The 17,890-nt window shown below is 38.0% G+C and overlaps 1 protein-coding gene across 1 annotated transcript in view; it reads left to right on the forward strand.

Moving 5' to 3' along the window:
• Positions 1-17,890, forward strand: part of LOC132767554 (dynein axonemal heavy chain 11-like) — a 248,650-nt gene that overhangs the window by 90,800 nt on the left and 139,960 nt on the right. Inside the window, exons 37-42 of the mRNA XM_060762691.2 lie at positions 455-649; positions 5,044-5,121; positions 5,751-5,883; positions 5,983-6,110; positions 11,421-11,569; positions 12,333-12,483. Coding sequence (XP_060618674.2) covers positions 455-649; positions 5,044-5,121; positions 5,751-5,883; positions 5,983-6,110; positions 11,421-11,569; positions 12,333-12,483 — 834 coding nt within the window. The remainder of the gene's footprint in view (positions 1-454; positions 650-5,043; positions 5,122-5,750; positions 5,884-5,982; positions 6,111-11,420; positions 11,570-12,332; positions 12,484-17,890) is intronic.

Below are 17,890 nucleotides of genomic sequence, written 5' to 3' on the forward strand. Positions count from 1 at the left end.
CCAGCACTGCCAATTTTTCAGGATCATGAGAGCTGCAGTCTAGTAACATCTGGGGTGACACATGATTCTTATTCCATTTTAATTGTATGAAATGAGGAAACAATCTGCTTTTCAAGGCTGTCAAACATTTTGGAAGGTATTTGCATTGTACCCAATTCACTGGTTTTAAAAGTCACAGTTAATGTCCTCCTGGGAACACACAGAAATGGTTTTAACATACCATTTTCTCATTCACAAAACTAAGAAATTGAACTGTAATGGGAGCGGAGCTGTTGCAGCATCCCATTTCCAGGATCCAGTCTATATCACTGCAGGTAGCAGATTGAGTTTAACAAGCCATATGGGTTGTAATTGTTTAAGTATGATTAATTCATAATGTTTGTTAATTTTATGCCTTACATTATGGTTTGTTATTATTTCATTTAATTATAGTGTCATGTTGGTTTTTCTGAAGGTTTTGATGAGAGCCCTCAGGGATTTTAATCTACCCAAGGTAGTCACTAATGATGTCCCTATCTTTCTGGGCCTGATCAATGACTTGTTCCCATTGCTGGAAGTTCCACGGAAAAGGGATCTGAAGTTGGAACAGCTGGTGCGTCAGTCTATTGCAGAACTCCATTTGCAGCCCGAAGAAAACTTTATACTGAAGGTGGAAATAATGGCTTTCTGCTTAGCTTGTTGAAAATACTAAATGGCATGATTGAATGCTGTAATGATCATTTTTGTTTGATGTCTGTAGGTTCTAACATCTGGCTCTGGCCATTACTGGGCTCTCCATTAAGTTAAAGCAGTATCCGTGGGCTCCCTGTTTCCATTACACACAGCCAGTGCATGTAAAGACTCTATTTCCATATCAGGAAATTATTCAAGTTTGTCTGTGTGGAGATTAACAGTTTAACAGGATAATGTGGGAGCACTGCCCATCTTAGCACTCATGTTTAGCTTTGAATGACCTGGATTTTATTAAACCTTAGTCTAAAGGTTTCAAAAATGATTTTAGTCCCTTATTAGCCTCTCCTACACATGAACCCCAATCATAAACACACACACAAATTAGCTGTAAGTGGCCTTTTGTCTTAAGAAAAGTTCAAGAAGGAATGACTAAGGAGACTGGCTTTGCTCCTCTTGGAAAGAGGTAGAACTTAGTTGGGTTGCTGAGGTTACTGAGGAGGGAGGTAGTAAGTGTGTATTCATTACTGTTCTTTCGTCATTCCCTGCCCTTTGAGCAAATGATATACTTGAGTCACTCAAGAGAGTGTCCTATTCCATCGCATTACCCTTGTGCTGTAATTTGATTTTTTTTTTACATAAACCTTCTTGAAGGAAAGATTTTTCCCTTTTTAATTGCTTAGAAATATTGATATGACAGATCTATTTGTCAGTGTTGCCATATATGTACATTTATGTCTGGGTGTACATACAGACACACAGTTAGGTTACTGAAATAGGAAGAAGCCAGAGAAGGGTGACTAAAATTATGAAGGATCTGGAGAACAAGCCCTATGAGGCACAACTTAAAGAGCTGGCATGTTTAGCCTGCAGAAGAGACATGATAGGCATGTATAGATATGTGAGGGGAAATCATAGGGAGGAGAGAGCAGGCTTGTTTTCTGCTGCAACTAGGACACAGAACAATGGTTTCAAACTACAGAAAAAGAATTTTCCCCTGAACATGAGGAAGAACTTCCTGACTGTGAGAGCTGTTCAGCAGTGGAACTCTCTGCCCCGGAGTGTGGTGGAGGCTCCTTCTTTGGAGGCTTTCAAACAGAGGCTGGATTGCCATCTGTCAGGGGTTTGTTCAATGTAATTTTCCTGCTTCTTGACAGGGGATTGGACTGGATGGCCCACAAGGTCTCTTCCAATGTATGATTCTATGAATGTCTAAGCAATGTTAAACCTAGCTTTGTTTTCTTATAGGTCTCTCTCTCTCCCTCCCTCCCTATCCCTCTCTCTGAGTGTTTTTCCCAGTAATGCTTTTTGATTTAAAATTAATAGATAAAGAACACCTGTTTTATATATACAGCTAAAAACAAAATAATAATTAAATCCACTAAAAACGGCTCAAATATGAAATGTGGTAGCATTTGCTCAGAAGTAAGCCTGATTGTCCTTTATGAGATTTGTGACTTAATAAGTAAATTTAGGATCCCAACTTTAACTCAACAGCAGAATAAAACCATGTTGCCTAAAAGTTTAAACATACTGAACAAAATGGCTGATTTTGGCTGGCATCTAAGTTTAAATTTTTCCCTAGGCATTACATAGCAACCACCTATTAGTGTTCATAAACTATAAAGAGAAATCACAGAGTTGGCAGTATTTCACAATATTATCAAACTTTGAGTTGAATCCCCCCCCCCCCCCCCCAATATAATGCCCTTTTCAACGTGTACCATTTTAAGTCCCTTATTTCTCATGCAAGAGCTTCAGGAAAAAAAAGCATTAATATAAATGGGATCGGTAGCATTTCAGTTTATTGTTATGTCACTATAATTGATTATGAAAAATAAAAAAAATAAAAATAGCTTTCTTTTAACAAAATTTTATTTATTATATAGTAACTGATCTCAAATGATATTCTTAATAAGTCACTTATACAGAGGTTTTCAAAATATGCAAATTTATTTACATTTAATTAGTTAATACACTAAGCAGTTAAAACAGATGACTAACCAACTAAATCCTTTAATTGGTTGACAGCCCTTCTGAAATGGTTTGCAAGTGCCTCGACATGAGCAATTGCATAGTGTATGAGAATATATGAAACTATAGCTCAGAAGAGAGTTCATGCTTTGCATGCGAAAGGTCTCAAGTTCAGTCTCAAGTTCTCCAGGTAGGACTGGAAAAGATTCTGATATTAAACTGCAGCTTCCATTTAACCTAGAGCAGACTTATCCAGCATGTTCCTTTCCAGATACATTAAAGCATAGTTTGCATTAGCCACCCCCCACTGCCTGGTTGCAAAGGACTTGCCTTCCGGTATATACAGGAACCGAGAGGTTAATGAAGGCTGCCATAGATAAACTGGCTGTCTCATGTGCAAAAAGGAGAAGCCATGTAGCCTGTGAGATATTTTCTGCAAGAACTTAAAGGGGATTGAGGTGGTGCACAAATTGTACAATGGTACAACAGCACAGTTCTGGTAGAATTATTATCTTTTTTCATCATTCGACACTTTTCACCTCTTTCTTGTAAACTAGCCCCTCTATGTGTACTCTATTTGCTATGCTTCAGAAAGGAAAAAGGTAGTACTTTTGTACCTTCTTGAAAAGCACAATGCTTCTTTTCTAGTTTTTGTGCTGGATGTAAGAATTGTTATGAAGACTGGTGATTTCTCATCAGGCCATCTCCAGGAACACTTTTGTCCTGGAGAAAAAGACATCTCACAAAAATTCTTCACCTTCCCAAGATGGATGGTGCTGGAGTATAAAGACCAACTAGAGGACCTGCCCCTTATCTATATGGACCAAATAAAACATACTCATCTTGAACCCACTGTGAGCAGTCCACATGGTATACAGCTGGTACTACAACTGAAGCACTGCTTCCAGCTGTTATTCCAGCTCAAAAACAATAGCAGGTTACTCTGGAGATTCCAAGAAACTTTTGAACATGCGGACAACTGGATCAGGATGGATCCATAGTGATCTAATATCCACAAGCCAAAAACACGCACAATTGTTTCGCAGACCAGAAGCATTTCCAAGCGGTCCTTGACACAGCCATGCATGCAATGTTGCTGCTGCTGATCACATGGCTGCTACTCTGTTGTGACCTCACCAGAAGTGATGTCTGACTCCAGCAAAGCTCAATGGTGGTGGAGCCTAGGAAGACAGGGTACTGTGCCAAAGCACTGTACAGACTGCAAAAGGCTTCAGGACTCCATGTGCTGCATCTAGGGCTGCTCCAGAGCAGGCAACTTTGTCATATTTTTCCTAGTGTAGATCTAGATGTAGGGAGAAAGGCGACATACAAATACAAGAAATGAATAAATAAAAGTAATATATAACTTCTTTGCCCCGTTATTATATGTTTATGCTCTGTTTATTTTAAACCAGCTGTCTGGCAGCTGGTGGTTCAAATAAGACATTAAGAGACCTCTTCTCGATGGGAAATTTATTATAGAGAAAGGTATTCAAATATATTTTAAGTCTGTAGTACCTAGCAATATCACCAGTTACTATAATTTCTATGGAACGCTTCTCCTTACTTCTTATCCTTAAGGAATTCTGGAACTGCTAATTCTTGAGAGACCATGTCACAAAGGGATGAATGAATTTGCCTGTCCATCAAACTACATTTATTTATTTATGCACACAATCCAGCTATTTACTAGTCAGAGGGTTGGTAGCTTTTTATAACACAGCTTCTGATAGACTCCAACAAATCACACAAGAAAATAAGTGCATAAATGAGAGGGAGATTTTTTTGTAATGCCTCAAGCATGAAGGGTGGTTTGTCTGCAGATTTTCCTTCATGGTAACATCTCTGGAGGCCAACATAAAAGCATTTTCTCTCCCTCCCTCTTTCTCTTTTTATCATGGGCCCTGATGTTGCACTACAGAGACATACACATTTTAACCGTTTTTCTATTTATGTCATATATCTATTTATACCTCTTTCTGTTTCTCCCAGTAGTTGCTGACTAAAGGTATGTTCCTGCTGTAGAATAACTAAACAATCTATTAGAAAGTTCTGATGTCTGTATAGAATCGGGAACAGTAATGTCGTTCTGGACAATGTGAAGCCAATGCTGCTGTTATTAACCCCATTGTTTCAGCAGTAGGATCTCACAGAGCTTCTCTGACCCAGCCGATATCAGTGTAAATATACCCAGCAGCCGCTGGAAGAACAGGGCAAAATGGGCAATTTTTTATGAAATGAGAGAATAAAATTGGAATGATGTTTATTGAAATGGGGAAGAAAAGCGTTCGTTGATTCTCTTTCTTGATTCTTACAGTTTTCTTAATATATAGCAATGCCTGTAAAATATGTTTGCCATTATGTCACTCTTTCATCCCCATTTTCTTGAATGGATTTTAGGTTATGCAGTTAGAAGAACTACTGGCTGTCAGGCATTCAGTCTTTGTAGTTGGAAATGCTGGGACAGGAAAAAGCCAGGTAAATCAAGAATTCACAGACACCTGTTCAGTAAATGAATGTCAATAGAGAGACCATGAATTAGTAATGCAGGTTATAATATGCTATCATTTTGAATAACATTCTGCATTCAAGATTATCAGCAACATATTGTGGGTACTGTATATTTTAATAATCCAAAAGCAAGGCCAACTCAATATGTTTTGCAGGCCTACCCAGATGGTTATAATGACAAATTTTAAATTTATGTTTCATCTTTTTTGTGTGTATTTTAATATATATTTTGTGGGAATGTGTTTAATATGTGTGTTTTAAAGAATGTTTTTAAATTAATGTGCTTTTAGCAATGTTGTAACCCACCTGGAGTCATGTGGAGAGACAGGCAAGAAATAGTAACAATAACAATAACAATAACAATAATAATAATAATAAGTATATTTTGTAAGGTGTCAGAAGGCCCATTCCTTCAAAATGGAGAAAACAAGACCCACTCTACTGGATAGGCCTGATGGAACTTACAGTCCAACATCTAGAGTCATGGTGCCCTGTTCTAGCTTTCAGTATTAGAGACGTATTATAATACGAAGCTGAGAAATAATTTTGAGACATGGTGTATTATTGATACATATAATAAAGTGTTCTAATTTCAGATATTAAAGACGTTACACATGACCTACTCCAATATGAAGCTGAGGCCAGTATGGAATGATATAAATCCAAAAGCCGTCACCACTGATGAACTTTTTGGGTTTCTTCATCCATCAACAAGGGAGTGGAAAGATGGTATATCTAAGAATTATATACCTAATTATGCATGTTAACATGTAGAGATTAACTGTCTTTTAAAGAACATATTTTGTTTTGGTTTTTGTTAATCTGAAGGTTTGTTTTCATCCACTATGAGAGAATTGGCAGGCATTGCCCATGAGGGCCCAAAATGGATTGTGCTGGATGGAGACATTGATCCTATGTGGATAGAATCACTCAACACTGTCATGGATGACAACAAGGTTTGTTAAAATCATCCTATCAATAGCTATGTTCTAGTACTATTTGTTCTTACTATATTTGTAATGGTTTGAGTGTTCGACTCTATGACTGGATACAAGGATTCAAATCACCATTCAGCCTCAAAGAAAGACAAAAGGCCAATCCCATCTGACAGGTTCATCTAAGGATTACCATAAGTCAGAAATTACTTAAAGACACATAATAGTTATCTACCTGCTTATATTTCATTCATTTTAAAATAAAATTCTCCTGCAACCTTTAATGTCACAATGAAGAGGTGGTTTTTACCTGGGTACACTTCGCCACATTCTGGTAATATTCAGCTTGGATTACTGGAATGCAAAATATTTAGGTCTAACTTCAAAGATCACTTAGAAGTGTAATCTAGTGCAGAATATGGCAGTAAGTTTGTTAAGGTTTTTCACTGGTCTCCATTTTGGTTCTGTATACAATTTCAAATATTGCAAAATGCTTGTAGCTGTTGTAGCCTGGTCAGATTCTGAGTGCTCAGAGGTTGAGGAAAGGAATGCTGCAATCGAACCTGACTTCTCAGAGGAGGATAGAAGTGGCCTGGAGAGAGTTGTGTTGAAATCTCCTGACATGAGACTGGAGAAAGCAATATCAGTTCTCTTGAGAACCTGCCAGAAGTGCAGGCTGAAAGAAATGTGGGAAACAAATGTTTGTCCAGATCAAGGCACTGGGAACTTCAGAGGCAGAGTGTACAACAAAGATAGACTCGCTTTTCTCAGTGGCTTAGAGATAAGGAGAAGAAAAGCAGGTGTCCGAGGAATGATTCAATGGGATTGAGGCCTTTTTAGTGATTTCTACTGGTACAATTCCTCGTGAGAGCGACATTGCATTCAAGGGAAAAACAGCTCTTGGTTCCTGTTCTTAGGTTTTGTTTCATGTATCCATGTTTGTTCCTGTTTCTAGTTCCTGCGTGGATTAGGCTGCCTGCCTTGGATTCCTGCTATCATGCTTGTAGATTAATTATATCAAGACTGTACTGTAAATGGATTTTGGCCTTCTGAGATTCTTTTGGAATAACTTTCTGGACTTTGATGCTTCTTTATAAAGTTACTGATTTCTTTGTATATTCATCTTTTAATAAACTTTATCTTACTGGACTATTTGGACAAAGTGTGGTGTATTGTAAAAAAAAAAAAAAAGGTGGTTCAGAGCTCTAGTGCAACAGTAACCTGGGGTAGATCTCCAGGGAATGACATTATTTCCGACAATGACTTGCATTGACTTTTATGCTGTATGCCTCATGGCCAGCAAGGGATGTGGACTGGACCTACTTCAAAGTTCTTTCCATCGCCATCTTAAACCCAGCTTTATTATCTCAAGAAAGATGATGATCTTTGACCTTCATCATTACATTTCTCATCCTAAAATGACTTTTAACTTCCATGCTTGGTGAAGATGCCTGTGGGCCTCCAAAGCTTGTGTAATATATTTTGCATCCTTTGGTAGGTCTAATAAAATATCACTACAACTTGTTTTAATAGATAACTTTTCCAGAAGCATAGAAGCTGTTTAACCAAAGGGTAGTCTTTTTCTTCCTGGTGAATCCTTGCTTGGAATATCCTCAGCCTTTGCGGTTAAGTTGTACGAGATTGGGAAATGAGTCCTTTTTTGTGATGATGCTCCATTTAGGCCCCACTAGAACTTGTCACACAGTACTACTGCAAGATGACAAGTTGAAACTGTTTGATTTCCTCAATCCTTGGATTGTTTCAGTACCATCTGACAGGATGCTGTCTATTTTTAAAAAATATTTATTTATTTATGAAGTAGCATAGAGATTTTTTGCATTTGTTTGTGTGATTTATTTTAAAGCTATGTTTAATTTATTTATGAAAAGTGGATAAACGGAATATAAGTATTATAAATAAACATAAGAATACCATGCCAAAGGTATAGTTACTGTTTTACAGCCACCTCTGTTTTAGAGTCCTACCAGTTTTTGAAACAGCACAAAAGACTGCAAACGAAGGGTGGCAATGATGGGCAATGATTATTTCTGTATTTCTTCAATTCTAAGATATGCTTTTCCTCCCATATAAACTTCTCTAAAACAAGTTGCATCCTAAAATCGCAGGTGCTTCTATCTATCTATCTATCTAGTATCTATCTATCTATCTATCATCTATCTATTTATTGGCAGTGCCCGAGTTACAAACATCCAACTTACAAACAACTCAGTTAAGAACTGGGATGAGACAAAACAATGAGAAAAATCTACAACTCAGAAGGGAAATTCAGTCCTGAAAGAATTGTCATGTGGAAAAGGTGTCTCGACTAAAGCTTTATCACCAATCCTTATTTCCACAACAAGCCAAATTTTTCAAAATCTAATTATAACAGAAACCGAAAGTGAGGTGAAATCCTCTGAACAAGAGCACAGACAGTAAAGCAAACACCACAGGGGTGTCAACCCTTCTCTATGATATCCAAAGCTCGCTCTATCTATCTATCTATCTATCTATCTATCTATCTATCTATCTATGGAGATGCACCTAACAATGTACCTGTTCCAACTTACATACAAATTCAACTTAGAACAAACCTACAGAACCTATCTTGTTTGTAAGTTGGGGATTCTCTCTCTCTCTCTCTCTCTATATATATATATGTTTATTTTCTATTTGCAGTACTGAAAATAGTGTGCATCTTACAATCCATGGTGTATTAGAATCAAAGAAATATAGCATATCATCTCCAGAATTTTGTGATGGGGAGCAAGGGGATATAATCTCTCAAGAACTAGTCTAAGCCAGTTTGCTTTCTGAAACAAAGAAGCAAATGATGTTCCTCATGTGCTGAATTCAGAATGCCTGGAAACCCACCACAGTCTAATTGTTTTGTCACACAAGCAATTATCTTGATTCCTAGCCTGAAAACAACAAATGCCACCACTGTGCTGCCTTCTGATGTCACCCCAAATCTACAGCTTGAGGCAGCTACCTCACTCTTCCTAATGGTAGAGTTGGCCATTCTTTGCTTTCTGCCCTTACTGAACAAACAGTCATGATCATTTGCTGGAGATGTCTCTGATAGTGACCAAGGATCCTTCTTATAATAACCAGAATTCATAGAATAGCATACAAAAGTATTTCCATGGACAAACCCAGCATGAACAGAGCGTGATATAATTGGAGTTCAAAGACAATAATGAAACCCCAAATAGAATTATGTCTCTTCGAATGTATGGTAGATATAAGCCCAGATGACCTATGCCTTGTCCTCAATACCCATTTAGTAATTGCAACTCCTTTTTTTTTTTGTAAAGCAAATGTCTATTTAACCCAAATGAGATGCAGCATAAAAGTGGAAAGGTCATGGTTCAGCCTAAGAAATGGGAGGAGCAGAAATGTGAATCATTTTGTATTTTGTATGTGTGTGCGTATTAATCTTCATTGATTAAAATATCACCTTTATTCACTATAGCGTTCCAGCCTTTCTTAAGATAGATACAACAGCAGGAGAGCAAACTGTTAGAATTGAGATACTTTGTGCAAATTGAAAAGAGATTTTTTTTGCCCTAATTTCGCACAATAGTAGAAACCTCCTTTAAATCACATTTTCCTAACCAGCTCCTAGAATAGCTCTTGTTGTTAGATTCTAAGGACTCTATTGTAGCTTTTAAGCTAAAGCACTCAGTAGGGGATGTGTAGAGTTACACCGCCCCTTTGGAACACCAGAAGAATGGCGCCTGATGGCAAGTACAATCATAGAAGATAAAAATGGATCAAACTGAAACAGGTTATTCCAAGCCCACTATGTGCCAAAATGCTGTTGTATCACACTGGATCTACAACATACTTTGTGCGGCCTATTTTTACAAGATTCAAGATTTCTATGGTTCTCCTCACACCTACCCCTAATCTCACAGCCAAAATGTTGTGTTCTTGCAGTATTTTGTCTATCCTGAGATAAACAGCATTCTTCTGCAACTGTCATATTTGGCAGAATCTGCTTGAGGTTACTACCAGAGAATTGGAAACAAACCAGTTATCTATCTGAGAACTCCGAACAATAAAGATAAAAACACAGATTCTTAGTTTCATTACATTTTGTTTAATATCAGTGAAAATAATATTTAGTATCAAGTGAAAGTAGCAGTTTTGTTTAAGTAAATTTAAGATTTAATTCACAGCTTGTCCACAAATTATTGGTTTGATTTCATGAGTATATACTAGAGCAATCACTTCTGCTTCACTGTTCTTCAAGTAATACCATAATGATATTTTTTCTTTCAACAAATGATAATATTATATTGATTATTTTAATATTTTCCAACTACTTCTATGATGTTAATGTTGATGTTTTAATTGTTTTGGATTTTAATGAATTGTTTATTTCTCGTTATGTATATGTGTGACATCAAACGTTGCCTTTGTAAGGCGCTTTGAGCCCCCTTCAGGGTAAGAATGGCAGGTACAAGTGTGGCAAATAATACATAAATAAATAAATAAAGGCTTTCCTGCATAATGTTGGCCTAATATAAATTGCATTTCTTCAATTAATGAGGCTGGTAAATAAAATTTCAGGCAAAAGTTACATTTGGCTTATCTAGATCACGGTTTCTTAAATTGTGGGTCCTACCCCATATGGAGTAACTTTCACTGAATGTTGGATTTGCGAAAAATTTGGCAACAGTAAATCTGTTAACAGCAACGTGCAGTGTTTACAGTAGATACTAAAGAAAATGCTACATTTGCACTTCTTAAAAGGGGGAAACTCATTTGTTTAGCAAGCCTTGCAAATATTGATTTATGATCAGTAAATGTTTGATTTTATACCCATTTTATATAACTATATACTTGGGGTTGTGTAAAAATTACTCAGACAGAAATGGGTTCATGAGTAGAAAAAGTTTTAAAAGTCCTGATCTAGATTAGTTCTAAATGATTGGATGGTATTTACTTTCCCTACAAAATGCTAAATAACATGGATCTCTAAAAACAAAAATGAAGGGCACAGTCCAGTTGAATGATCTCCCACATATATATCACAGAAAGAAAAATAATCTGTATAATAATAGCATATTGCTACTTCCATTAATTTAAAATTGTTTTGTGCAGGAGAACTTTATGATTGTGCTCTTTCTGCGTGTCTCCACCCTCAAATACTTCACTGAATGCCCATAGTGATAAGGCAAGGTATTTAAACTGACTCAACTAAAAGAGAGAGAAAGAAACATTCTTGTTTATTAGCCATAGCTAAAAATGTGCTCCGTGACTCTTTTTTCCAAAACAGAATGACAATGACTTGGTTTCAATGAATACTGATTCTCTATTTAGGTTTTAACCCTGGCAAGTAATGAACGGATTTCTCTCACGCCTTCCATGCGCCTGGTGTTTGAAATCAGCCACCTTCGGGCAGCAACTCCAGCTACTGTCTCAAGAGCTGGAATCCTCTATGTGAATACACAAGACCTAGGTTGGAGCCCGTAAGTACAAGAAAAAAAATGACAGTTCAGTCCCTGCAACCATAGGGCCATTGGTCGTGGTGATCCTTCCTTTTATTATTGCCACACCACTTCTTGGCTAAGAAGAAACTTCCTGAATGTTCCCGTGCTTAGTTCATCTGCATCCTCAGAAAAATCAAAGTAATCAGTTGGATTATCAGTGGCTGGCTGACCAGCACTGTGCAAGGGAACTGGTGCATGGCACACTTTGGAAAAATAAACCACGTGTGTGTGTATGGCTTCTGTATGCAGGGTAAATTTCTGCGGCAACTCCAGAGCTGAAGCAGCTTTGCCACAGAGCCCACTGGCTCCCATCACACACTGGAGAAGTACTTCCGGGATGGCTCCATGGCAAAACTTCTGCGGAACCAAGTTGCAGCCAAAAAAGGTGGTGGCAGCAACACATAAGGCTTCCAGTGGTTTCATTGTCTTCAATGGGGTAATCCGGCTGGTTTATGCTTCCCCCCATGTAATAAGGTAGTGGTGGTGGTGGTGTTGGTGGGGAACCAGGACCAGCTTTTTCATTGTAAGCCTGTGTAATTTAATTACAGCAATAATACATTTCCAAATTACAGGGATTTGACAAGGAAAGTAAGCTGAACATTTGGAATCCAGCAATCAGTTCATAAAACCACTCCTGAAACAACTATCTAATTTTCTCATATTCGTCCTTTCTTTCAATCTTTTCAATAAAAGCAACTCATTAAGCAAAAACCAAATCTTGAAAGTAATTTTATTTTCACAGATATGTGACTAGTTGGATTGAAACACGCAAAGCACAGTCTGAAAGAGCAAATCTAACCATCCTCTTTGACAAATATGTGCCTTACTGCTTGGAGCAAGTCCGATGTAACTTAAAAACCATCACTCCAGTTCCAGATAACAGCATGGTTCAGGTAACCAGGACTGCGGTAGGATCTTCAGTCTTCTATTCTTCCTGGAATGTGATTTTGAGAGTGTTCAAGTATGCAGAGCTGGTGTGAAGGAACTTCATTATAATCACAGCATGGTTTTGTGTGTATACCTGTTATTATTCAAGAAACAAAACAGACTGGGTAAGACCTGGTGCCACTCTCTGCATCAGTCTCACTGGGAAAAATATTTTACAGTGAAGTTGTTGATTATTGTAGTGTGTGGAGTAGACACGTTCATGTCTTTTCCTTCAGACACAATTTCTTATAAAATATGTTTTCCCAATCCCTTCTCTCAATGAAGGCTGATTTGCCCAGTTCCTTTGGCACTTTTAAAACTTTGATTTACATATTTCATTATCAGCCTGATATAATGGCCATGCACAGATCACTAAGTAACTGTGTTTTCCATCTTTGCATGTTCACAAATATTTTGCTCACTGGGTTTCAATGAGCATAGTTGTGCATTTTGCCAATACATACTGTGTATATTTTGATGGACATCATGTTAGTGTGAAATGCATAATTGCTACATCTCATTGCCTCTAAACAATTTTGTCAAATTCATTCTGAATGTGGTAAATGTAATAAAAAGTATTGCAAGTTTTGCAGTTGACAGGTAGCTTTGGAAGTTGTTGCTTCTTGATACTTTCTTTAAGAATTATGTATCACAGAATTGTTCAGAATTACTGCTGACCCACTAAGTACAGTATTGATAAAAACCTGGAATACAAATAGAATCCAGACAAGTGATTACCCAGCATAGCATATGCAGCTTTTCTCATTCAGAGCGCTCAACTGGGATTATATGGCATATTATCACCATATTGGACCATTGGGATTAATGCAATGTGTTGATCTGTTGCAGCAAAAGCTAAGAGAACTAGCAGACCCTGAAGATTAACAGGTTTTATTTTATATAAATAAAAAATAGTCTTTACATTGCCATAGGTGATTTATGGGAAAATACATGTGACTTTTTTCAACCTGCCTTGATCCAGTACATGGTGCATGCTTGTTCATTAGCCACATGGAGCTCCATAGTGGCCTTCTTTTGGTCTTGAATGAATAGATTACAGTTCACCAACTAAACAGAGCACCTGGTGGTGCAATGGGTACTGGCAGGAGTGAAGACCGACAGGTCGCAGGTTTGAATCCGGGGAGAGTGCGGATGAGCTCCCTTTGTCAATTCCGGTTCCCCATGTGGGGACTTGAGAGAAGCCTCCCACAAGGATGGTTAAAAACATCAAAACATCCGGGTGTCTCCTGGGCAATGTCCTTGCAGACGGCCAATTCTCTCACACCAGAAGCAACTTTCAGTTTCTCAAGTTGCTTCTGACACACACACACACAAAACTAACTAAACATTTCATGAGACACAGAAAAGTGTAAATTGGGCCTCAGTGTTCATTTCATTGAACCATACCTACCTTTCAATGATTATGCCAGCTTTCCCTGATCTGATATCTTCCATTGCCCAGTAGCTTCAAACAGCCTGGGTAAAAGGAATGGTGGGAATTGTAATTGAGCACACCTGGAAGACACAAGAATAAGGAAGGTTAGAGTCTACTGGTGGGAGAACATAATGCCAAGGCTAATATTCCAACTTGAACACTACAAATAGTGAGGGGTGTGCCCTACAGGGCCAGCAGCATGGCTGCCTTCTTCCCTCTAGGTCAAAGCCCATGGTTCCAAAAGCCATTTATGACATTTATGACAGGAAATCAAACATTTGGCATTCCTAATAAATAGCAGTTCAAAACAAGAACAGTAACATGTTGTCAAAGGCTTTAATGTCCGGACTCACTGGGCTGCTATGAATTTTCTGAGCTGTATGGCCATGTTCCAGAAGCATCCTCTCCTGAACTTTCACCAACATCTATGGCAGATCTCTCAACCTCTGAGGATGCCTGCCATAGATGTGGCAAAACATCAGGAGAGAATGCTTCTGGAACACGGTCATAGAGCCCGGAAAACTCACAGCAATCTAACAGCAATAATAATCTCACACAATTTTGTTTATTTATGTTTTAGTAATGCTGTAACCTGCCTCAAGCCGTGAGGAGAAGCGGGCAAGAAATGTGTTAACTTTCACCACATCCTAAGTCTGAAATAGAGAAAAAGACACATACACTGCTGGAAAGAGCTCACATTTCAGAAATTCAGTACTGGAGAGAAGGGAAACAGATGGGTTGGTGTGTGGTCATCGATTGAAGGAGGACACTTTTGGATCTGGTCACTGGGAAGACAAAGTACTGTCACTGAAAAGGCCATGTCCAGAGCCATCAGGATGAGGGGACATGGAGAAAGTTATCTAGGAAATATTTTTATTTGCTTGGAAGATAGTCCTGAAATTATTATGGTCCCAAATCATTTTTGTTCTGTGACATTAATTATTGAAAAAGTATTTTTTGAAAAACAGATTACTCACGAGCCAAAGATTTGAGGCCAACATTTGAGAATGCTATCCCTCTCCTTAAGCAGACCCATTACATAATGAATAAAACGAGGGCTCTTCCTTTAATGATGGCAAAATTGTGCCCATTGATTTACAGAATTCTGGCATTTTATGTAATCTGAAGTTACTCCAAACAATTGAAATGATGGGAAAGGGTTTATGGGGCACATGGCGATTAATGCAGACTCCTCCTTCTTTGTATTATACTAACAATTCCATCTGTTTTTCTGAATGAATGCAGACATTGTGCATTTTTTGCTGATTTTTAGATGATGTTTTTGGAGGGTTTAACAAAAATATTTTAAAGCCTTCTAGATCAAATGGTTTTCTTATAAAGGAAAAAAAGTCAGAAATGAAAACAAATCGTTTGCCACTCATTAAGAAAAGAGAGCAAGAGAAAAAGGGGAAAAAACCCTCACTCTGCAGAACTTAGATGTGGGTCTTTGCATCATATTTGCATATCTTATTTTGATTCATTGACATACTTAAAGCAGCTGCACTCTAAAAGTGGTAAATAGGATTGGGCTGGAGTTTATTTCCAAAGAACTTTGTAAAAAACATCTTTCTTTAATAATACAACTCGCTTTTATAGATTCTGCATGAAAAAGAATATCAGCTTTCAAAAGAGATTATTGTATTCTGTTTATATGGGTGTGTGCATGCCTGTGTGTGCACGAACATGCATGCACATGAACGCAAGGGTGGAACAGAGGAAGACTAAGGAAATAGCAGGAGTAGAGAGAATTATGCACCCACCTTTGAAATGGGTAGCAAACTAGGGGTCCTTCACCTTCAGTACCTCCATCATGCTGGAACAGAGCCAGTGTTTGCAGCTGTTGACTGTCACACTCAAAATCCAGTAACTTTATATCCTCTCCGCTTCTAAATTTCAAACAGATTGCATTCATCTCCCTGGTAGGCTGTCAGTCATCATTTGAGCACAGACTTTTTTAAATGCTAAAATCCTGTATATGTCTAGGTAGACATAGGTCATATTGAAGATATACTGTATGTGTCATTGCATTAAGCTTGCAAGCAAGTAAAATGACTTACAAGATTTTATCACAAAGACTTTTACCATATATAGAGCAAGATATGCCAGGCATCCCACTGGAATCTGAAAAGGAAGAGACACTGCCGATCATATTGCCAATATGTGATGGCTAATGGAACAGACTCAGACACACACAAACAAGAAAAAATGTTTTTTATATATATATTATAGCAAAACCTTTGATGTGTATATTATGAGAAAGTGTTGATCACTTTTGGAATGGTTGTGCCACATTTTATTGTCCTGATTTGTAACCTATACTCTGACAAAAGTCCTTTATCAGGATGGAGAAGCAGACTGGATCTCCAATGGCAAGGGGTCAGACAAGGCTGCATTTCATAATCCTATCTGTTTAGTTTATATGCTAAACAAATATTATGGATTTAAACTCAGACAAATGAAATGTGAAAACAAGGAACATCAACAAATTAAGATAGTAGATGATATCATATTACTAGCAGAAAATAGTTAGATGGAATTATTCATAGCGATAAGGAAGCAAGTTCAAAATCAGTGTTTCAGTTGAATATTAAGAAAACCAAAATATTTATGACATTGTTTGCATTACTTTAAAGAAGGCAATGAAACCATAGAAATAGTCAAAAATTTCCTATAATCAAGGAATCACAAGAATACTAAGGTCATACATATAGTGGCTGCTTATCTGTGGCCAGTCTGGAGTAGCTACACACTCCATCCCCAACTCACTGCAGGCCTGACTGAGACCGTTTTGACCCTACTGGAACATAAACTTCCCTTCTCTGTTTTCTCTTCTGGACAGTTTCAGAGCTCCAGGAGACCTACAGGGCATGGTAGGTGCCCCATGTTGGTATCAGCAAAAGTGTGAGCTTTATTCTGCCTTGGAGGTTGACCTACACAGAACTGGACAGGGGGAGTCACTATAGATTCTACCAGACCTCATAGCAGTTTTTGATACCACCAACCATGGTATCCTTCTGGACTGCCTCACAGAGATGGGTCTTGGAGGCACTGTTTTACAGCGGCTGCATTTCTTCCTTAGAGGGGTGAACCAAGAAGGTGGTGCTGGGAGATTCTTGTTTGATCCCCTCTGGGGTATGTTTCTCCCCATGCCATTTAACATATACATGAAATTGATAGGAGGGATCATTTGGAATTTTGGGGTGAGGTGCCAACTATATGTGAATGAGACCCATTTCTACTACTCTATTCCACCCCAAGCCAAGGAAGCTGTCCTGACCCTCAACCAGAGTCTGTCATCAGTATTAGACTGAATGAGGGCAAATAAATTGAAACTTAAGCCAGAAAAGACAGAGGTGCTCCAGTCAGTGGGAAGACAGATCAAGTTATAGGGATCCAGCCTGAAAGACACAGATCCCGCCTGAAAGACACAGATGCACAATATAGGGGTACTCCTGGACTCAGTGCTAAAGCTGGAGACCCAGATTTCTGTGATGGCTAGGAGTGTATTCACACATTTACAAATTTGCACCAACTGCCTGTTACTTGAAACTTTGGATCTGGCTATGGTGATATATCCCTTAGATACAGTGTATTCAGATTACTGCAACAAGCTCTACTTGATGCTGCCTTTGAAGAATGTTTGGAAACTGGCTAACTCAAAGAGCCAGATTGTTAATTAGGATTGGCTGCAGGTACCACACAACTCCCCTGTTGCAACAGTTCTTTGGCTGCCAGTTTGTTTCCAAGCATGAATCAAAGTGCTGGTTTTGACCTATAAAACCACTTGTGGTAATGATACAAGATAATAACCTCATCATGGTTGTGTGGAGACTAAATTATTATTTTAAAATAATTTCTTTACCTGGAGAGTAAGAAAATAAAAGTGGTGATAATGATTGATGGTGATGACAATGTCATCTTAATTCTTCTCTCTCTTT

Source organism: Anolis sagrei, chromosome 1, assembly GCF_037176765.1.
Source record: "Anolis sagrei isolate rAnoSag1 chromosome 1, rAnoSag1.mat, whole genome shotgun sequence".
Lineage (NCBI taxonomy): Eukaryota > Metazoa > Chordata > Lepidosauria > Squamata > Dactyloidae > Anolis > Anolis sagrei.